A 23,444-nucleotide genomic window follows, 5' to 3' on the forward strand; every position below is an offset into this window, starting at 1 on the left:
TAGCAATGCCACCCTGCACTCGCTGCTATATTTCAGATACCGCAGACCTCACTGGACCGTATGAAACCTGCAGGAACCCAAGCTTTGGGGTTTTGGTGTTTTTGTTTTTGTTTTTTAGCCAGCTCAGCTTGCTGGGATTCTGACCCCAATTCCCCAGTTTCCAGAAGAGACTCTTCTACGACATCGGTCAGAGCCCCTTTCTGATGCTTCCTGGGCCGGTGGGAAAACCATGGGCTCTGAGTTACATTACTTACTGTATGACCTCCAGGCAGTTTTTTAATGCCTCTGAGCTTTAGTTTCTCCATCAGGAAAATAGGAATTTTAACAGCAGCCTTATGGATGTCTTTGAATCCTACAAATGACTTACATAAAGGATCTAGTACAAAACTTGGCACATGGTTGTTTAATATCTTCAAAGACACTCTTTCCCTCACTTTCTACACAGTCCCAGTCAGTACATTTCCCTGACGTCCTCCTGTCAAGCACTGTCCAATAGGCTAAAGTTTTGAGTAGCCACATTTTAAAAAGAAAAAGAATGAAAAGAAAACCATGAACTTACTGTTAATAATATTTTATGTAACTGAGAATATTCAAAATATCATTTCCACATGCATTCGGTATTAAAAAATTGTTGAGATTTTTATTCTTTGTTTTGCACTAAGTCTTCAGAATTCTGTGTGTTACACTTACAGCACATCTCAGTTCGGAACAGCTGCATTTCAAGGGTCCAGAGCCAGAGGCGGCTGGGGGCTGCTGTATTGAACAGTGCAACACTAGACCCTCGGGGGCCCCAGCAACATTAACATCAAAATCAAGATCACAGTTTACAGCAACATCAGCTGTATGGAAGCTGGTTAAACCTGGAAGCTGGTTAAAAATGCAGAATCTCAGGCCTCAACCCGAACCTATTAATCGGACTGTACAGTTGAACAACATCCCAGGTGATTCTAATGCACATTAAAGTGTGAGAAGCACTGCTGTGGATCAAAGTTCTACCTTCCCCAAACTTTTTCTAGACCTGCAAGTCATAAGTCATCTACCATCTGCCCCCTCCACTGCCAAAAAAAAGGATGGGGACATCTTTTAATTTTGAATCCCTTTTTGGACCTTCTCAAAATTCTGCATACTTACATTGAACGTAACAGCTGACATGTATATATTGATAGAATGTTACTGCTTACAACGCATTATAATGCTTTTTCTAATTTTGGTGCTCACCATACTCTACAGGGTAGCTCACATTATTGCCGTGTTACAGATAAGAAAGCTGAAGCTCAGTGAGGCTAAGAAAATTGCCCAAAGTCACAAAGTCAATAAGGAGTAAAACTGGGGCTCAAGCCCACATTTGTCAGACCCCAGGCCCCTTCCCTTTCCCCTCCACCACGCGGATTTCCAGTCAGAACTGAATGCAGGTCTCTGGTGTGAGAGGTATGCCATGGGTCCTACAAGCTGCACTCAGCCCTACTGCCTGGGTTGAGGCCCAGACACCCAAAATCTGTCCCCTTGTTAGAATGAACAGCTTGTAAGGATATGGACAATCAAGGGTCTTGAATTCTCAGTGTGTATTTACACTTTTCCCCTTCAGTTTCCCAATATTCGGTATCTATCTGCTACCACCACAGTTCACAGTATTTCTTCCTGGTTCGAGATAAATGATTCCAGGCCATAATATCTTTTCCCTTCTAAAAATAAAATACGGAAGCTACAAAGAAAAGAGTACATGACTGAGCACGTGCTTTCCCACCACCCTTTCTCCAGGGATGAAAGGTTGATCCTGTCGTTACTTTCACTTCCTTGTGGCTTAGAAGTCAGGACAATAGCTTAGACCAAGCCACCCCAGGAAAAAGAATGAACTCGAGTCCCCAGTGCTAAATCAACCCTCAAGACCAATTGAGCAAGTTGCTTGTGTTGGGCTTACCTAGGCCCTGGATTGATCGGTCCGCTGGTGTGAGGTACAGACAGGATGCTGGCATGGGGTGTGGAGGGTAAGGAAGTCCAGCTGTCAGCTCCAGAGAAAACTTGCAGATTATTGCTGGAGCTTTCTATCAAATTCACTTTTGGGAAATAACAACAGATCAATTGATGGAGCATGGAAAACATAAAGATGGTGACCAATGACATTATCCTAGGTCAAAATATAACCACGGCCTGTGCCACATGTGCCAACAGTTGTTCGTCCTTTCTGAAGGCCACAGAAAGGAGTGAGGAGCTTAGGTTAATTCAGTGTCAGCCATATGTCACGTACCATTCATCTCTTAATGTTCACAACAATGACTACTCATCGCCATTTTATAGATGAGGCTCAGATAGGTGGGAGGATCTGTTCTTTACGACACAGATCTAGCTCGTGTCACCACACTCACCTCCCCTTTAAAATGGGCCATGTCATCATCTCAGGACAAGCCTAAGGATCACCAGTGTCCCAGATGAGATTCTGAGGACCAGGACCTATCTTCTCAGCAACCCCAAGGAGATTTAAACATCTCAAGAATAGTGCCTTCTGTCTTTGAATCGCCATTTGCATAAATAGTGCCTATACAATAGAGAGGAAGAAGGAAAAGAAGGAGGGGAGGAAGAAGGGGACAAAGGAAAGAGAGGAAGAGGATTCCATGTATATCCCTGGCCACGTCACTCCTTTTCATGATGTGGCCCTTGCAACTTCCTCAGCTTCAGCTCTTTCATCCACCACCTCGCCACCCCCGCCCTCTACACTCTTTTCCCAAACTATTCCCCAGATGACCTAGGTTCTCTCCTCCTTCTGTGTCTTTGCTCATACAACTCTCTCACCTGGAATGCCCTTCACCTCTGCCTGTGTCCCATGTCATCTCTCTTTCACCCCTGCCCACTCCCACCCCTGTCCTTTTCTATTTATTCTTCAAATCTCAACTTAAACGCTAAGCCGTCTGGGTAGATCTAGCTGCTCTTTTTCCTTCATTCCCATAGCACCTTGACTTGTGTGTTCTATAGAATGTTTCTCAAACTTTAATGTGCATAGGAATCACCTGGGGATCTTGTTAAACTGAAGACTCTTTCAGAAGGAGAACCTGAGAGCCTGCATTTCTAACAAGTTCCCAGGAGATGCTGCAGGTCCGAGGACCACATTAGAGCTCTCACTACATTGTATTAGGATTAATCATTTATGTATTCGTGTAGCACTGAGCTCCTTCAGGGAAGAAATTAGACCTTAATCACCTTCCTAGCCCCACTGCCTAGAAGAGTGCCTGGTGCATAGCATTTGCTCAGAAGATGTGTTTTGTGTGCGGACCATGGGAAAGAACCAGAAAGTAGATGAGGACCCTGCTCAGTTTCTGATACATTAACCTACATTTTCTCCCTTCCTGGCAGCAGCTATCAAGGCTGCCGAGAGTAGCAGGCGATGGGGCACAGGGACAGGTACCTGGTGGCCAGCAAAGCCCTCTGCAGGTACAGAGCTCAGAGTGTCCCTGAGGCTGGAACTTTAACACTCTCCTCCATCTCCCATGCCATGAACTTTACCTATTTGTTTCATTTAGTGTCAGTCTCCCCATATGAGAATAGAATCTCTCTGAGAGGTCGGTATTAATTTATTTTGTTCATGGACAAAACCTGGCTCATAGTCAACCCTCAATAAATATTTGCTGCATGAATAACTGAATGAGAAATCAACCCTTGGTTTCATGTCTCCCTTCCTTCATACAAATCTAATAACCAGGCAAGATCTGGGCTTACACAAGGCCAAGGCAGACAAGGCAGCAGTCAATGAGGAAGAAACTACACAAACAACAGCATCAGCTTAAAAAATAATCAGACTGCAAAAATTATCAAGGTTGAATTTGCACGCCTCCAACTGAATCAGACCAAAGCCCGGATGTTGAGTCATCCACCTTCCCAGAGACCTTCTTAATAGCTCTCCAATGCTGGGCCCAGTATTCCCTGGACTGAGCCATACGCTCCAAATGTAGAAAAGAGCCATGTGAGGGCAATGAGCTGAGGGTCTCAGAGTCCCACGACTTAACTTGGCTTTTAGAGATGCAGCCTGAAACTGCTCAGTACTCCAGCACCCTGGGAGGAGGACTTTCACAACCATTAGAAACTGGGTGTCTCCCAGTTTTTGTAATTATTTGAAGTAATTACAAAACACTAATAATGTTGTAACTATATAATCAACTATTAGCATATAAAATAAAAAATTAAAATATTAATACACAATAATTTTACATATATTAGATGAAAGGGATTCTATCTTCAGATATTTCCCCATTTCTAGCTGTTTGTCCATTTCTCACCACCACCACCCACACCCACGCCCCCAAGGGTTTAATTAGCAGAGTCACACACCTGAGGGAGAATGGTTTCTGTGCATGTACGCAGAAGGGTATGGAGCCTGCCGGTGGTGTCCTTGGAGGCCGGAATAGTGCTCACAGCCATGGTGGGTGTGGGGAGCAGATAGAGCCAAAGGAGTAGCATACTGGTAATTGGCGTTTCCTGCTGTGCATACTCCATCCGGATTGGAGAAGATCCAGCTTCCCACTAGAAGAGACAAGAGGAAGACACAGAGAATGACTCTGTGAACTTCCACACCAAAATCAGGTTACCAGCCACTTTGCATAGTTATGTTTCTGTGTGAATGACACAATGTCTGTCCATGTGGAGTTACATACCACCACCCCAACTGCCACTCCCCTTCTATGTTAGCAGCAAAGTTGGCTTCTTTGGAAGTGGATGAAGAAGCAAAGTTGGCTTCTTTGGAAGTGGATTACAGGTCCTATCAAAGTTTGCAAAACCTCTTAAGAAATACTGTGGAATCACAGCTACATAAAATATTATTTGAATGTATAAGTCAATAGAATTGCAAAAGTTAAGTTGCTTCTGACTTAATTGGATTAAATTAAAAGTCAATCTAAGAAGGAGGTGTTAGATGTATATCCTACTCACTGATCTACAGCTACCGAATGTTTAATTTGGTTACCCAGAAAGAGTGAAGGCCTCTCTGTTTCTACCCAGTGGGAAGGTATCTTTAGTTCTCACTCCAAGCATGAGGAGACATGATCCCTCCCATCACCACCTCACAAAGAGGATTCTGAAAGCAAAAAGAGAGCTGGCTAGACAACTTGACAAGAATCTTGTGGCACATTTTGGGAAACTGCAAAATATTTCACAGAAATGTGTTTGTGAATGACCATCTCAATAGATGCAGAAAAAGCATATGACAAAAGTTAACACCCTATCATAATAAAAACACTCAACAAACATAGAATACAAGGAAATTGCCTCAACATAATAAAGGCCATATGGGACAAGCCCACAGTTAACATTATACTCAATGGTAAAAAACTGAAAGCTTTTCCTCTAAGATCATGAACAGGACAAGAATATCCACTCTCACCACTTCCATTCAACATAGTACTGGAGCAAACTGGAAAAAAGAAAAAGAAAGAAAGAAAAAGCATCCGAATTGGAAAGGAAGAATAAAATTATCTCTGTTCACAGAAGACACAATCTTACATGTAGAAAACCCTAAATATTTCACACACACAAAAAAACTTTTGGAACTAACAAACAAATTCAGCAAAGTTGCAGGATACAAAATCAACACACAAAAATCAGTTGCATTTCTACACATTAACCATGAACGATCTGAAAAGTAAACTAAGAAAACAATTCCATTTAGAATAGCATTGAAAAGAGGAAAGTACTTTGGAATAAACTCTACCAAGGAGGCAAAAGACTTGTACACTGAAAACTACTAAACATTGATGAAAGAAATTAAAGAAGATACAAATAAGTGGAAAGACATCCTATGTTCATGGATTGGAAGACTTAATATTATTAAAATGTTCATACTACCCAAAGCAATCTTTATCAAAATCCCAATGGCATTTTTGTCAGAAACGTAAAGCAATACTAAAATTCTAGTGTTCTAGCTAGTTGGTGAAAGTATGTGCTTCTTGTTCCAGGGCCTGTATTACTAAGTCTCAATCTTTTCCCATGAATTCACTTGAAGTAGAGCCTTCTATTCAGAGTGTTCACTAAATTTTTTTTATTGTGGCAAAAAACCATGACATAAAATGCACCCTCACAACAATTTCCACATGTACAGTATAATATTGTTAACCACAGGCACATTTTAGTGCAACAGATTCCCAACACTATTTGCTGAAGAGACTATCCTTTCCCCATCATGTAATCTTGGTATCCTTGTTGAAAATTATTTGACCATATAAGCAGGGTTTATTTCTAGGCTCTCTATTCTTCCACTGGTCTATATGTCTTTATGCCAGTACCATACTATTTAGAGTATTGTAGCTTTGTAATGTGTTTTGAAATCAGGAAGTGTGAGGCCTCTAGCTTTGCTCTTATTTCTCAGGATTGTTTTGGCTATTTGGGGTTCTTTGAGAGTCTATATGAATTTTAGTATCCGGTGATATCCACATGCAAAAGAAAGAAGTTTAACTCTTATATTACACCATATAAAAAAATTTAACTTAACTTAAAACAAATAAATAAAAAAATGTAAGACCTATAAAACTCCTAGAAGAAAACACAGGAGAAAACTTCATGAAATTGGATTTGGCAATGATATCTTGGATATGACACCAAAACACAGACAACAAAAGCAAAAATAGACAAACTATGTCAAACTTTAAAACTTCTGCACAGCAAAAGAAGCAATCAACAGAGTGAAAAGGAAATCTACCGAATGGAAGAAAATATTGGCAAACTATATACCTGATAAGGGATTAATGTCTAGAATATATAAAGAACTCCTACAACTCAACAATAAAAACAACAACAAAACTCCAATTAAAAATGAGAAAAGGACTCGAATAGACATTTCTCCAAAGATATACAAATGACCAATAAGTATATGAAAAGATGTTCAGCATCACTATTCATCAGCGAAATGCAAATCAAAACTAGATATCACATCATACTATTAAGATGGCCATTATCCAAAAACAAAAAAAACAAAATAGGAAACAAGTGTTGGTGAGAATGTGCAGAAATTAGAACCCTTGTGAACTGCTGGTGGGAATGCAGAATGGTGCAGCTGTCATGGAAAACACTATGGAGTTTCCTTAAAAAATTAAAAACAGAAGTACTGCATGATCCACCAATCCCATTTCTGGGTATATATCCAAGAGAATTAAAGACATTTGCAAACCTGTGTTCACTGCAGCATTATTCACAGTAGCCAAGAGGTAGAAGTAATCTAAATGACCAACAACAGGTTATTGGATAAGCAAATTTGGTATATACATGCAAGTAAATATTATTTCAGCCTTAAAAAAGAAGGAAATCCTGTCATATGATACAACATGGATGAGCCTTGAGGGACATTAGGCTAAGCAAAAGAAGCCAGTCACAAAAAAACAAATATTGCATGATTCCTCTTACACTAGGTATCTAAAGGATATGCAAATAGAGATAGAAAGTAGAACAGTGGTAGCCAGGGGCTTTGTGGAGCGGGAGATATGAAGAGATGTAGTTTGGTGAATATATGTAGTTTCAGTCATGCAGGAATGGGGGCGGGGGGCGGGCAGGTGGTTCTGGGAATCTGTTGCACTAAAATGTGCCTGTGGTTAACAATATTACACTGTACATGTGGAAATTGTTGTGAGGGTGCATTTTATGTCATGGTTTTTTGCCACAATAAAAAAATTTAGTGAACATTCTGAATAGAAGGCTCTACTTCAAGTGAATTCATGGGAAAAGATTGAGACTTAGTAATACAGGCCCTGGAACAAGAAGCACATACATTCACCAACTAGCTCTCAACTGAGGGGCCCACAGATAAGGATTCAGACACACCAGAGATGTTCCTTAAGAATATTGACTAGGGATTGTCACCAGGGCTTCAGTAATATGGAAATGGAACTTTTATTAAAAACCATTTGCTTAATACTTTTTAAGTATAAGTAAGCAAATTGTACAGAATTCATATTACAAAATGTATGTCAGTCATTCTCAACAAATCCTTTTGTTATCTTCATTTTCTCATTTTTGTATAGACACGTGGCCCAAGGGATCCCTACCTGAACAATAGATCAAGATTCAGGTGTCCAGTGAGCAAAGCTAGGCAAGTGGTCCCACAGAACTGGACTTTTGTCCATGTAGTTTGCCGCATATAAGGTATATACCTTAAGAAGCTTACTAAGAAGACTGCAACATATGAACTTTGAAAAGGTATGGTTCCACATGTGATCCTATCCTATACAAAAATGCTTTTTATTCCAGGTCACTTAAAAAGTGCTTTTTCTATGGATAAATTTCTAGAAATGTACAATCTCCCAAGACTGAATCAGGAAGAAATAGAAAATATGAACAAATTGATTACCAGTAATGAAATTGAATCAGTAATCAAAAAACTCCCAACAAACAAAAGTCCAGGACCAGACCACTTTACAGTTTAATTCTACCAAATATTTTAAAAAGTTAACACCTATCCTTCTCAACTATCCCAAAAGCTGAAGAGGAAGGAATGCTTCTGAACTCATTCTATGAGTCCAGCATCACCCTGATACCAAAACCAGACAAAAGCACCACAAACAAGAAAATTATAAAACAAAACAAAAAGGAAAAAACAAAATTACAGGCCAATATCTCTGATGAACATAGATGTAAAAATGCTCCAAAAAATTAGCAAACTAAATTCAACAGTATATAAAAAGGATTATATATCATGATCAAGTAGGATTTATCCCAGAGATGCAAGGATGGTTTGATATCTATACATCAATGAATGTGATACACATTAATAAACTGAAAAATAAAAATCATATGATCATCTGCATAGAAGTAAAAAAAAAAAGCTTTTGACAAAATATAACATCCATTTATGATAATAACTTTTAACAAAGTGGGCATAGTGGGAACATACCTCAACATATTAAGACCATATATTGACAAGCCCACAGCTAACATCATACTCAATGATGAAAAGCTGAAAGCATTTTCTCTAAGATCAGGAACAAGACAAGTGTGCCCACCCTTGCCACTTTTATTCACCATATTATTGGAAGTCCATAGCCACAGCAATCAGACCAGAAAAAGAAATAAAAGGAATCCAAATTTGAAAGGAAGAAGTAAAACTGTCACTGTTTGCAGATGATACTATATAATGAAAATTCTAAAGACACCACCAAAAAATTACTAGAACTAATAAATGAATTCAGTACAGTTGCCAGATACAAAAATAATATACTGAAATCTGTTATTTCTATACACTAACAATGAACTATCAGAAAGAGAAATAAAGAAAACAATCCCATTTATAATTGTATCAAAAAGAATAAAATATCTAGGAATAAATCTAACCAAGGAGGTAAAAGACCTGTACTTGGAAAATTGTAAGACACTGATGAAAGATAGTGAAGAAAACACAAACAAATGGAAAGACACACCATGTTCATGGATTGAAGTAATTAATATTGTTAAAATGACCATGCAACCCAAGGCAATCTACAGATTCAGTGCAATCCCTGTCAAAATACCAAAGATAATTTTCACAGAACTAAAACAAATAATTCTAAAATTTTTATGGAAACACAAAAGACCTTGAATAGCCAAAGCAATCTTGAGAAAGAAGAACAAAGCTGGAGGTTTCATGCTCCCTGATTTCAAACTAAACTGCAAAGCTACAATAATCAAAACAGTATGGCACTGGCACAAAAACAGACACATACATCAATGAAACAGAATAGAGAGCCCAGAAATAAACCTACACTTACATGATCAATTAATCTATGACAAAAGAGGCAAGAATATACAATGGGGAAAAGATAGCCTTTTCAAAAAGTGGTGCTGGGAAAACTAGACAGCTACATGAAAAAGAATCAAACTGGACTACTTTCTCATATCATATACAAAAATAAACTCAAAATGGATTAAAGACTTAAATGGAAGGCCTGAAAGCATAAAATTCATAGGAAAAAACATAGGCAGTAAACTCTTTTGACATCGGTCTTAGCAATATATATATATATATATATTTTTTTGGATCTGTCTTCTCAGGAAAGGGAAACAAAAGCAAAAATAAACAAATGAGACTACATCAAGCTAAAAAGCCTTTGCACAGAGAAAAAACAAAAAGGCCACCTACTGAATGAGAGAAGATATTTGAAAATTATATATCTGGTTAATATCCAAAATATACAAAGAACTCATACAACTAATCATCAAAAAAGCAAACAAGCCAACTGAAAAATTGGAAGAGGAACTGAAGTGACATTTTTCCAAAGCAGACCTACAGATGGGCAACAGACACATGAAAAGATGCTCAACATCATTAATTATCAGATTAATGCAAATCAAAACCACAATGAGATATTAGCTCACACCTGTCAGAATGGCTATTTTCAAAAAAATAATAAGCGTTTGTGAGAATGTGGAGAAAATGGAACCCTTGTGAGTGGTTGGCAGGAATGTAAACTGGTATAGCCACTATGGAAATAGTATGGAGTTTCCTCAAAAAATTAAAAATAGGGACTTCCCTGGTGGTCCAGTGGTTAAGAATCCACCCTCCAATGCAGCGGACGTGGGTTCAATCCCTGGTTGGGGAACTAAGATCCCACATGCCGCAGGGCAACTAAGCTCATGCACCACAACTGCTGAGCCCGCACACCCTACAGCCTGCATGTCACAGCTAGAGAGAAGCCCGTGTGCCACAATGAAAGATCCTGCATGCTGCAGCGAAGATCCTGTGTGCCATAACTAAGACCTGATACAGCCAAATAAATATTTTTTTAAAAAATTAAGTTAAAAAATTAAAAATAGAACTACTGTACAATCCAGCAATTCCACTTCTCAGTATTTTTCCAAGGAAAACGAAAACACTAATTGGAAAAGATATATGCACCCTTATGTTCATTGCAGCATTATTTACAATAGCTAAGATATGGAAGCAACTTAAGTGACCATCAAGAGATGAATGGATAAAGAAGAGATACAGATATAGATATATCTAGAACTATCTATATCTATAGATAGATAGATAGAGATATAATGAAATATTACTCAGCCATAAAAAAGAATGAAATCTTGCAACAATATGGAAGGACCTACAGGGTATTATGCTAAGTGAAATAAGTCAGATTAAAAAAGTTAAATACCATATGATTTCACTTACACGTGGAATCTAAAAAACAAAATAAATGAGCAAACATAACAAAGCAGAACGGACTCATAGATACAGAGAACAAACAGGTGGTTACCAGAGAAGAGGGGGGTGGGGAGGAAATAAATAGGTGAGGGAGATTAGGATGTACAAACTTCCAGTCACAAATGAGTCATGAGGATGAAATGTACAGCATAGAGAATATAGTCAATAATACTGTAATAATTTTCTATGGTGACAGATGGTAACTAGACAAAAAAAAAAAAAAAGACTCCTGAGAAAAGTTTTTTTAAATGCTTTTCTGAGAGCTGCTTCTCTTCATGTGGCTATACTGCCACTTCTGCAATGAAAAATGCACTGAGGTTTAGGGGAAGGAGAGAGTGAGGAATACCATAGCTGGAAAACTGCAGAAGGAATCCTAGCAAGCCACTATCATCTAAATTAAAGAGTATCTCAGACACTGATGCCACTGACTGTGTGTTACTGTTGCAGGTTTAGAGGACCTGCTCCACCATGGGACCTTCTCTCTGATCTGAGACATGGAGAGAGTGGCACCCCGTCAGGAACATCCAACCTACCTGCAGAATCCCAGGTATATTACTCCACTAATACTGCAGCTTTCCAGTCAACAAATGTAGAAACTTCCTCATATGCAAAGCGATGGCCTTCCTGAGGCATTGCAACAGTGACCAACTCGAAAACTAGCAAGCACTAAGAACAAGGGAAATCCAAAACAGAGAGGCGAGAGCGGAGTGTAAGGGTAGGAGGTACACCCAGAATGCATTTTTATGAGCTCTTTAGCCACACTGACACAAAAACGAGAGTCTAAGAAATTTACTATTTCCATTCTTCTCTCCTGCCTAGGATTTGAGTAAGCCCCCCATGAGCACTGGTTCTCTCTGGGAATTCTTGCAAGGGAATATACTTGTCTTGAGTGGAAGAAATAACCTGTTGGGTCTTGATAGAAGATTTGGAACAAGCCTGAAGCAGTCATGAGAGGTAAAAAGTCCGAGTGCGGTGGAGATGCTCCTTGTGTAGCCCCAGGCCTCTCCCACCCAGTGTTCACCCAACTCACAGTGAGAATAGGCCACATGCTGGCTCTCAGACATAGCTTCCGGAACGTCTTTGAGGTGGTTCCTGAAAGAGCAATGAGAGTGCACCACGGCTGTCCAGCTTATTATACAAGTCTAGTATCAAGTACACCCAAGATTCTCTTCGGAGAGCAATACATTTCTTGCAATAAGAAAATCAAACACCTTTTTTTCCCCTCAAAGCTATTATCTTTCCCACAATATCCTTCTCCTACTTTATCTACTTGTGCAATTGCTATTTGAATTGCAATTTTATAGTCACTCCAGTTTACCTTATTTACACCTATCCCTATTTAGCTCGATCTTACTGATTTGTGATCAGTGCTCCTGCTGACAAAATTCAAGCAACAATAACAATAGCTAAGATTTGCATAGGACTTCAGGGCACAATCACATCTGTGATACGCTAGATCCGCCAATGATCCTGTGAGAGAGTATTACTGTGCCCATTTCGCAGATTTAAAAAATGGGTCCCAGAAAAGTAAACTGACTTATGCAAGCCAGGAAATGGCAAAGCCAGGACTCAAAGCTACGATCTCTCACTCAAAGTCCTAATTTTTTTTTATTATACTACTTTTCTTATCTGAAAAAGTTATTTCTTCTACATCGTCAAAATTAAATCAAGTATTGACAGCACAGACCCCTGTGACACATCACTGTAAATATCTATTAATCTAGAGCCTTTAAGATGAAAAGGAAAAATTAGACAGTTATAGGAGCTAGTGTAAAGATTTGAAACAGACAATAAAATCTGAACACTTCAAAGGAAATCATTCACACCCCCAAAAGTCTCTGACTTCTCTTCTCTCAGACCTGAAAGACATGAGCCTCTCACCTTTACGAATATCTCATATGAATTACTCACCTTTCCTAGGTGAAATCTAGTTTTTTTAAAAAAAACTTATTGAAATCATATTATTCAGATAATTGTAGGAAAGACAGAGTGAATTATTAAAAATTTAAATCATTTATTTTTTTTAATGGGATTGTACTACTTGTAAGAATCTGTAGTAAAACAGGGCTAATGAAACATGGCCAGTTCCGGGATCTCCTGGACCCATATTATAAGGGACAGGTAATTATGAGTTTGTTCTATTTTGCTGATTTTGTTGGACATTGAACTGAATATTAAAAACATGCTTCTATCAAAGGTAATGCAAGTGCTACTAGTTAGTTCCTTTTAAGATGATTATAAATTTCACAGTTACAGAAATCATAAGATTTCACTGAAATTTCTCTACTCACCTTTCCTTAGCATCCAAGAAGGCTTTGGCAAAAGGGTTGTACTTGATTTTGAGAGCTGTTATCTTGTGTTTACAAAGACAAGAAGTGTTAGTGAAAGTAGAACATGCACGGGCAGACAGAACCCTTTATCTTCACCTGTGAATTTCTGTAAAATCAGAATAATTCTCCTTTCTCTTTTTTTCTCCCTTTCCATGTTTCTTTGCTTACTTCTGCACAAAATCACTATTGCACTGTCCAACAAGAAACGTTTTATTGTCACATGTGGTAAAAATGCCAAATATAGTATAAAGTGAGCAAAGAAAGGACAAAGCATTAGACATGCACAAGCCTTATGTGCCAAACCCAGCATTCATTCCATTACTCATTCATTCTTTTCAACAACAATTGAACACCTACCATCTGTCAGTTAGTTTTCCAGTCACTGAGACACAGAGGAGAGTTGTACAGGTGAGAACCTGCCTCCAGAGTCTTGAGTACAGACTAGTATCAACTCCCTAACTCTTAAATAATCACTTACCCTTTGGGCCATGTTAACACAAAAAACAAACTATCACTTCCAACCACTGTCACTCTTTATCCCCCCTGGCCTTAGCCTGCTTCATTTTTCTTCAGAGCCATCTGACCAAATATATATATATGTTTGGTTTTCATCTCTCCCCACTGGGATTTAAGTGCCTTGAGGACAGTGCAGTATTACCAGCATGTAGTAATACTCAGCAAGTATTTGCTGAATAAAGGAAGATTTTGGCTCCCTTATCCACCCCTGTGGCCACTCTCCTCTCAGGGTGCATCTACATCAAATTGGCAGGGATGCGTCATCAGGAGACGGAAGCTCTGAGGTTAGATTTTCCTGAGCTTGATTCCCCTGAGGCATGTTCAAGACCAGAATTACAGCATCAGGCTGGTAGCTTGCTGGAGGTGTGGCCTTAGCCCTGCTTGTAGTTCAGAGGGAACTGTCCAGCCCATGTCTAGGAAAAGCTTCTGAACACTTACCCAGAGGGCAACCAGATGACAGGTTCCACCAGCCACGCACTAAGAGAGCAGGCAGCATGTAAGTGGATAAGGGGCATTGCCCGGAGGCCAGAGGAGGCCAGGATGGGGTCCCCAACTCCTCCCTACTTTCCGAAATCGCAAAAGCCCACCCTCCCCTCATAGACCCAGACTCCATCCTACAGAGAGTAGCAGAGGGAGGAGGGCAATCTGATGAACAAAGTGGTTCAGCCTATAAAAACTGAACAGTACTTGAGGGCCTATTTAAATTATCAGGTATTTAGTTAATTTCTCTTTCCACTGACCTGCTAGAGGGGCTCAGCTAAGAGGCCAGATTACCTATAGAAGAGAAATTACATTTCCCTGTGCATCTGTAGTGAGTTAAATCTGCAACTAATTTCACCTGTAGGCACTAAGGCAGCAGTTTCCAAACCTGGATGATTATCAGAATCCTTTAAGGGGACTCTTAAAACTACAGATTCTGGGCACCGTCACTGGAGATTCTGACTCAGTTGGCTGGGTGGGATGCCAAAAATCTTTTAAAGCTTCCAAATAGGGCTTCCCTGGTGGCGCAGTGGTTGAGAGTCCGCCTGCCGATGCAGGGGACACGGGTTCGCGGCCCAGTCCGGGAAGATCCCACATGCCGCGGAGCGGCTGGGCCCGTGAGCCATGGCCGCTGGGCCTGCGCGTCCGGAGCCTGTGCTCCACAACGGGAGAGGCCACGGCAGTGAGGGGCCCGCGTACCGCCAAAAAAAAAAAAAAAAAAAAAATGTTTAGGGGTGGGGGAGGAATAGACTGGGAGTTTGGGGTTAGATGCAAACTATTACATATAGAATGGATAAACAACAAGGTCCTACTGTAGAGCACAGGGAACTATGTTCAATATGCTGAGATAAACCATAATGGAAAAGAATATAAAAAAGAATGTATATGTATAACTGAATCACTTTGCTGTAGAGTAGAAATTAACAACATTGTAAATCAACTATACTCCAGTGAAACAAATTTTTAAGTTTAATCAAAAAGAATCCAACCCATCAGGTGTCCTGGTGACCAGCAGGCCTGGAAACTCCTAAAGTATGTGGATGGACCAAAAAATCCTGCTCCCACAGAGTTCACGGAGACCAGATTCTGGCTACTCTGCTCTAACCACCAGAGTGGCTCAAGTTAAGCAGGAAAAGACCTACGTGTGCCCCAAAAAAGCTAACAAATGGGACAGATAGCATAACACAAACCCAAAGAAGGTGCGCGATTGGATCAATTCCCACAGAATTGCTTTAAAATAGGAGAGACACGCAGCTCTTTGTAGGCCAAGGGCCTGGAAACAAAGACTTCTGCGTTTCTGCTAATTGTATTACAATGCACAGCTGTGCCTTATTGGCACCAGGAAAAGAAGCACTGGCGGGCCTTTGGCAAACAAGGAGGAGGGTGTGGAAAGCGACTACCGCACTGTTTAACTTCATCTCTGCTGAGTGTATCTGAGTCCTGGAAAACCTACCTTTCATCCAAGCTTGGTCATGGCAATAAAAGCACCACCACCCAGTCCTACCACATTCTCCCAGGTGACATCTACACACACACACACACACACACACACACACACACACACACACACACACACTCACCTCCTCGTTCTGATAGGCAGTCACAGCTATGAACTGGGTTTCAGGGAAGGAGCAGTTCATCACCATTCGATGGGCACCTCCAACACGCACTATGTGAACCTGGGGTTCATATTTATGCAGAGAATTCAACATTATCTGTTGAGGTGGAAGGAGAGAGAGGACATGCAAAGCCTGGGGCAGCACAAGTGACAGATGACCCAGCGTCTTTGGTTAGTCCCAAGCTCAGCACCCACCTCGGTTAAGGGTACACACACCGAATCCCCAGTTGCCTGAGCTGCCTCCACCTCTCTGAGAAATTACTGTGGGGACATTTTTTAGAAGCTCTCAGGGAGCATAACTTTGGAGCTGCTTATAGGAGGGTGAGGGGTGGGTTGCCAGGGAAGAGCTGGTCTAAAGAGTGTTCAGTTTTCTGCCAAAATCCTGGCTTCCTTTTTTTTCTCTCCCATTTTCAGCACAATGATGTGGATTTTGCTCTGTTAAAACATACTGTTTTTCTTCCTATAAAGAATCCTAATATCTCAAAATCCTGACACGGGCTGCATTACCTAAAGTATAATGACAGCTGACATCTGCTGGCTACATAAAGTCCACCCTTTGTGATTCAAACCAGAGGTTTATTGAAAATCTCATGTTGTGAAATCTGGGGGGGGGGGAATAATAGTTTACTTTTCAATTTCCTGTTTTAATAAATAACTGGAACCTTCTGAATATTGCAAAGACTTAGGTGGATGACTTCTGCTCTTAAAACAAGAACCCCTATGTCCCAGCTAGGTAAGCACAGGGATCAGAGAAGGGGTGAAAACTCTGAGGGCTAAGAGGCTGACCAAAGGGAAATCTGGGGGAATGAGACCTCTTCCTCCCGGCTGTGTCTCTAATCCCCCAAAACAGTCTACATTTTATAAAGCAAATAACAACCTTGTACAGCACACTAGTGTTCACAATCCTACCAGAGGAAACGAAAGAATAAAAAGCCTCAAAATCTTGTTTACTCTAATTGGAGACCTTAAATAAAACCTTCCTTATTTAAGGTTTGTTTGGATACTTTTTTCTGAAAACCCAAAGCTGATTCAATATTCTATTGATAATTATCACAATGCCCAAGTGGAGGGAGCAATTATTTCATTTCGGAGCAGCTTTTTATTAAGGTAGTTGTCTCTTGCCAACATGCCACTTACACCAAAAAGAGGGGAGAGGGAATAACAAAACCCTGGTACCCACAAACATCTCCCTCCTCCCCAGCTGGGTAAAAAGCACCACACACAAGACAAAACTCTGAAAGGCCGCCCAGTGATGATTAAGTAAACTACTGCGCTCTCTCACTCTCTCTTAACATCAGGAAGTCCATTAAAAACTGAAAGCACCAATTAAGAGCTGTTTATTCCTGTTCACATTTGGACTCCGGGGAATAATTGGCTTCCGTGAGAGAAGAGGTCGGTGAGGACCCCCTAATTGCCTAAATGCACCCTTGAAATTTCTTGATTGGTGTAGTGGGGTTAGGGTGGCCGGGCAACAGTCGTACCTGCCCACCTCCGTTGAGCTTGTTGGTCAGCTTCACTTTGCTGAAGGAGATGGGCGCCTTCATCCAGTGGGCCCCGAAGTTGGGGGAGTCCGGGTGGATGTAGACACAGCTGTGGCTGGAGACCTCTGGCTTGCCCGCGGGCACCCATTCCCCATTGACGTACTTCCAGCGGTGACTGTCCGTTGGGACAAAGTCCAGCAAGAGCGAGTACATGGCATTGGGGTCCAGCCCCGTGACACTAATCTTTAGGACCGGGAACATCCGTCTAAAAGAAAAGGCAGAAATTGAGCCACAGGAAGGATGTTAGAGTGTTAGGGACATCTCCCTGCTTGTCCAGCCCTCTCTCCACTCAGAGGAGACCTTGCATTTTCTGTCCCAGGGGTGCAGAAAATGCCCCGGGGAAGGCCAAACAAAGAGGGGCCAGGCCAGCGGCCCCAAGTCCAGCTAAGCCTCTTTTTACCAATGTATTTTATATTGGGATTTTACTTTTAAATGTTGTGCTCCACCTTAAAGTCTGAAAACCACTGATCTAGTCATTTGACTAGAATGAAGTACCTCCTGAAGCTTAAGGTATATAGTCAGATGCCAGGTTCTCACAGAGCTTTCTCCAGAGGTTTCCTCCCAGCCTACGTCAGATTCTCATGCTAATGACACAAAGCAGCCCTTCTCCATCTCACAAAGAACACCAGCTCTGAATAATAGTAATAGCGTTATAGGGAAAACATGGTTTTTTGGTAAAGTGAGTGAAGGGAACACTTGACTATACATCAATTCAGGCCACTTCCTTTCCTGCAGGACTTGTCAGAGGCTTTAATGTGCACCGTGAACCTTTGGAAAGGAGGTTCGGGGTTGTGCACAGTCTGCACTTATGTACCAGTGCTACCTTCTCACCTATCATCTTGCGGGAATGTGCATTCAAGAAATACACTTTGAGACACGCTGATCTGGATTTGCTGGTCCCTTCTCCCACCCTCTAGGGCAACACCAGCAAGCTTACTCTCACAAATATTTGGAGAAGCTATCTCACCTGGCTTCTGATTCTCTTTAGTTGCCTTTCCCTTCACCAAACTTTCTAAGTTGCTCCAATCTCCTCAAAAGACCTAGTTTCCAGACAGACCCTCACCACCTCGCAATTGCCCCAGAGGCTGTCTTATTTGTCAATACATCTTTTAAAATCTGAATCCCCAAGTTGAGAAGCTAACAATCTAGGGTCTAGACATGTGCTACTCAGAGTGGTCCATGAATCAGCGGCATCAGTATCAGCTGGAAATTTATCAGAAATGCAGAACCTCAAGTAGCACTCCAGACCTACTCAGTCAGGATCTGTGCTTTTACAAAATCCCCAGGTGAGTCATTGGAACATTAGAGCTTAAAAGGTACCGGTCTAGGGAATCTTTAGCTTTTAAGACAATAACTAAGGAGATATCCAAGGGAATAAGGGGGAGTCACTCTGAGGGTTTGTGCTTCTGGTGAGGCTGGGAGGAGAATGAAAAGGGGGAAACTGGAATGTGTCCACTGCTAAGAGAAGGGGTTGCCAGGAGCGGAAGTGTTAAAAGCAGAATGGCCAGGAACTGGAGGGTCACAAAGAGCACCTCCTGTGTCCAGAGGTTCCTGGTTTTGAGGTGAGGTACAATGGGAATTGGTACATATGTTAAGTGATGAAACTGACTGACAGATGACAAAGGATGGATCTACAGATGGACTCGACCCATCCAGGCTTCTCAGTCTCCTGAGTTCAAATTACATGGGCTTCCTGAGCTCTCTGGACAGAAAGGATTTTTTTCCCTTTGGTTCGCCCACCTCATCAATACTTCCTTTCCGACTCCTTTGCTGGATCCTCTTCCAACTTAGTCCTCCAGTTGTGGATGCGTAATGGGGATCTGTTTTCAGCACCCCCTCTTTTCTAAATGTCCTACCTTAGAGACCACTTCTAATCTCATGGCAGAATACAAAGAGCCTGGAGGATTTTATGCCAACCAAGTTTCATACCCCTGGTATGGCGCTTAGCAAGCATTTAATAGATAGTACCTTTGAGTACTAGAGGGTGGGTGACTGAGATAATGAAATTGAAGCTTGGTGAGTTTAAGTAAACTAGCTTAAGTCCATATATTCAGGAAGGGTGGGAGTTGAAACCAAACAAACTGAACCAGAACCTACCCTTGAAATCATTCTTCACACTCACTAGGATGGCTATAATAAAAAAGGTGAACAACAGCAAACACAGGTAAGGATGTGGAGAAATTGGAACGCACATACATTGCTGGTGGGAATAGAAAATGGTCCAGCCACTTTGGAAAAAAGTCTTGCCGTTTCCTCTGTTAAAATACAGAGTTGTCATGTGACCCAGCAATTCCATTCCTAGGTGTATATGCAAGAGAAATGAAAACATACACCCATAAAAACTTGTATACAGACAGTCATAGCAGCATTATTCATTACAGTCAAAAAATGGAAACAACACACGTGTCCATTGATGAGTGAATAAATAAAACGAGGTATATTTATACAATGAAGTGTAGTTTGTCAACAAAAATGCTACAACATGGATGAACCTTGAAGACATTATGCTATACTTTAAATCGGTGAATTGTATGGTATGTAAATTATCACAATAAAGCTGTTAACAAAAGAAAAGTAAAGAAGTAAAGAAGCCATGGTGTCCTGGCTCTTAGGACACATCCAAAACGTGGTAGAACCATTTGTTGCTTTATTCTCTAGTACTTCATTTGCCAAGGATTTTACGATTTTTATTTTTTATCACAACACAAATGAACTAAGAGATGCTATATATTTTTATCTCCATTATGCCAATGAGGAGTAAATATAAGTCAGTCAACCAGCCAAAAGTCTTGTAACTGGCAATGGAACTCACCCTGCCTCTAAGCCAAGTTCAGTTCCTCCTGCCTCCCCCCTGCCTCTTTCTCTGGCCTCACAAGGACCGGGATGTGTTATCTATTTACTTATGGGCAGCACTCATGACCAGGCTATGCTTTCAGGGATAAACTGCACTTCTTATCAATTTGATCTTTTTTCCCTTTTCTTCCCAAGGTGTGGCTAACCACAGAGATGGCCAAGAGTCTTTGAAAAGCTAAGAAATATGTAAATCAGACCCCATATCAGAGAGAGAGAGAGAAGCAAATGTGGCAGGGCATATAAGCACTCCCCAAAACCAGGCTTGAGGAACCACACATGCTTAGGCTTGGCCAGTGAACTCTGTGTTGATTTGCTGTGAGGCTAGTTTTCCAGTTTTCATTTCTCTAACAGAGGATCTTGAGAGCCAGCACTGCTGGAGAAGGCTCTGAGGAGTGAGGTCTGTGGGAAGGAAGAAAGAGGGCAGAGGGCAGAGGGCTTCTGTGGTGGCACAGTGGTTGAGAGTCCGCCTGCCGATGCAGGGGACACGGGTTCGTGCCCCGGTCCGGGAAGATCCCACATGCCGCGGAGCGGCTGGGCCCGTGAGCCATGGCCGCTGAGCCTGTGCATCCAGAGCCTGTGCTCCGCAACGGAAGAGGCCACAACAGTGAGAGGCCCTCGTACCGCAGAAAAAAAAAAAAAAAAGAAAGAGGGCAGAGATAAAGCAGATTTTCTAGGTGGGAAAAAACAGCAGAGATGGTTAAAGGCAAAATTCAGGAAGTTTCACTTGTAAACTCCTTCCTCCATTTCCCCACAGAACTATAATAATCCTGAAACACTCATCAGAACTTTTGGAGTGCGCATGCTTGTGTACCCATAGGACATGGATGTTGAGGCTTATAGGAAGAGCAGCAAGAAACCAAAGTAGCCTGGTTAGAGGCAGATCACACAAATACATATGATCCTCATAAACTGCAATTGTAAACTTCAGAGAAAAATATCCATGGACTACAGGGACATGGAAAATTATTTCCTGATGTGCAACCTTGGTTTTCTCTCCTCTTGCAACTCCATCCCTGGAAACTATGAACATCAGCTCACTGCACTAACATCACTTAATCACTGGCAAGTTCAACTTAATGATCCTAACACTTATTTTATGATAACAAATGGATACACCAATTACATCAGAAATCCTTCCAATTTCTTAAAATCTCCTCAAGGCATATTTAATCCAAATGAAATTAAATTATTTAACTGCACGGAAATACACATGAAACATAGCTGTTTCCCCTAAGGTGAAGATGTTACCGTAGAGAAAACAGAAGGTGCAAAAGATTTCACTTACTTGCCACTGAAAGCTGAAATAAATTTTTTTCTGCAACCTAAAATATAAGTTCCTAGCTTAAAGGATGGAGATAAAAGGAAGTACTTACAAGCTGGATGCACTAGTGGTGATTCAAATGAGCTCTAGGGGAGTATTATAATTGTTATTGTTAGTTCTGAAAGACTATTGAATATGAATAAGTAAGCATTTTAAATAAAAAAGAAGGGAAGAAAAAAGAAAGAAGAATGGGAAAAGAAATAGTAAAACGGGGGGGGGAGGGGCAGGAGTGGGAGGAATGAAGAACCATCATAATCCCAGTTTCTGGGGATAATTCAATGATTTTCAGGGAAAATCTGTGTTTACTACTTCTGATCAATGTCAGAAGCAAGCCTCCTATTTATACACATAAATAAGTCTCCATTTGAAAATGACTCTTTTAATTCATCAGCCCGTCCTATGCTGGGTTTTTTTTGCTTTTTTGGGTATTTTTGCGGTACGCGGGCCTCTCACTGCTGTGGCCTCTCCCGTTGCGGAGCACAGGCTCCGGAAGCGCAGGCTCAGCGGCCATGGCTCACGGGCCCAGCCGCTCCGCGGCATGTGGGATCTTCCCGGACCGGGGCACGAACCCGTGTCCCCTGCATCGGCAGGCGGACTCTCAACCACTGCGCCACCAGGGAAGCCCCTATGCTGTTTTAAAACTTGCTATTACACAAAACAATTACACTCAAGTGTGCAAGAGCTATCTGATTACCCTCAAGAGGCTTTACCCTCTAAAGCTCACTGAAGCTTTAGAAAAGTCAGAAAGTCAACTGCCTGCAGGGGCAGGCGAGTAACGCGAATGAAAAGGGCGAGGACTGGGTGTTAACAACCAGGAATGTTTTTCTCCCCAAAGAAGGGCCACAAATCCATCTACCTCAGGCTCAGGAGTTTGTGTGAAATGCAGGGATGCTGCATCTAGAGTAGACATCATTCTACAGCCAGAGGAAAATGGGTAAAATGGAGAGATACAGGAATAGATGGTGAGGAGAAAAAAAGTGGGGGGGAAAGAGATGAAGATGAGAGTAAAGAAAACAATGAAACAAGAAAGATGTGTCTATATCCAGAGCAGGAAAGTGTTGTTAACAATTTATTCTGAGAAGCTAAGAGATTGAGAGTAATTCCAAACCACGCTCATTCATTATCAACCACATCAATTTCTTAGAGATTTGTCTTCCCTTCTTTATCTGAAGTACAAAGGGAACTTTCTATCTCCTGGCAAAATCTTGACGCTAAGGGGTTCAGAAACCCTAAGAAAAGATTCAGTTCACTAAGGAGGTGAAACGTCGCCAGGACCTCCACAGAAAATAAGAATAACCATGTTGACCATAATTAGGCTCTTTCTACAAAGAATAATTTTCACGTAGTTAATGACTTTAAACATGTGAAGACTTTTCAGTTTTAAATATGAAGAAAAAATTATATAGGCGCAAAAAGGCAAGAGAAAGCTCTTCTGAAATTATAAAAGTACATACCAATGTGACATATTATTAAATTGAATTTTATAATGGTTTTAGAAACTTTTATTTATTCCTCATTGAAAGAGATTAACTATATTTTTTTCTTGACGGTTGTACTTCTCTTACTTCCATATATGACTGCTTTGACAGCCAAACAGATAGCATGAGGCTAAGTATTAGTGTAACTACAAAGAATAATGAACAGA

The 23,444-nt window shown here is 41.0% G+C and overlaps 1 protein-coding gene across 3 annotated transcripts in view; it reads right to left on the reverse strand.

The window, feature by feature from the left end:
- TBX19 (T-box transcription factor 19) overlaps positions 1-23,444 on the reverse strand; it is a 70,391-nt gene that overhangs the window by 12,439 nt on the left and 34,508 nt on the right. Inside the window, exons 2-7 of one of the 3 annotated variants that reach the window (XM_022560128.3) lie at positions 17,566-17,830; positions 16,047-16,145; positions 13,432-13,493; positions 12,171-12,232; positions 4,318-4,509; positions 1,919-2,054 (exon numbers count right to left, since the gene is read on the reverse strand). In XM_022560128.3, coding sequence (XP_022415836.1) covers positions 1,919-2,054; positions 4,318-4,509; positions 12,171-12,232; positions 13,432-13,493; positions 16,047-16,145; positions 17,566-17,830 — 816 coding nt within the window. Of the gene's footprint in view, positions 1-1,918; positions 2,055-4,317; positions 4,552-12,170; positions 12,233-13,431; positions 13,494-16,046; positions 16,182-17,565; positions 17,831-23,444 lie in introns of all 3 variants that reach the window. The other 2 variants (XM_022560126.3, XM_089911473.1) reach the window with 2 other exon arrangements.

The sequence above is a fragment of the Delphinapterus leucas genome, chromosome 1 (assembly GCF_059928025.1).
Source record: "Delphinapterus leucas isolate spDelLeu-1000000601 "Yukka" chromosome 1, BTC_Dleu_Yukka2, whole genome shotgun sequence".
Lineage (NCBI taxonomy): Eukaryota > Metazoa > Chordata > Mammalia > Artiodactyla > Monodontidae > Delphinapterus > Delphinapterus leucas.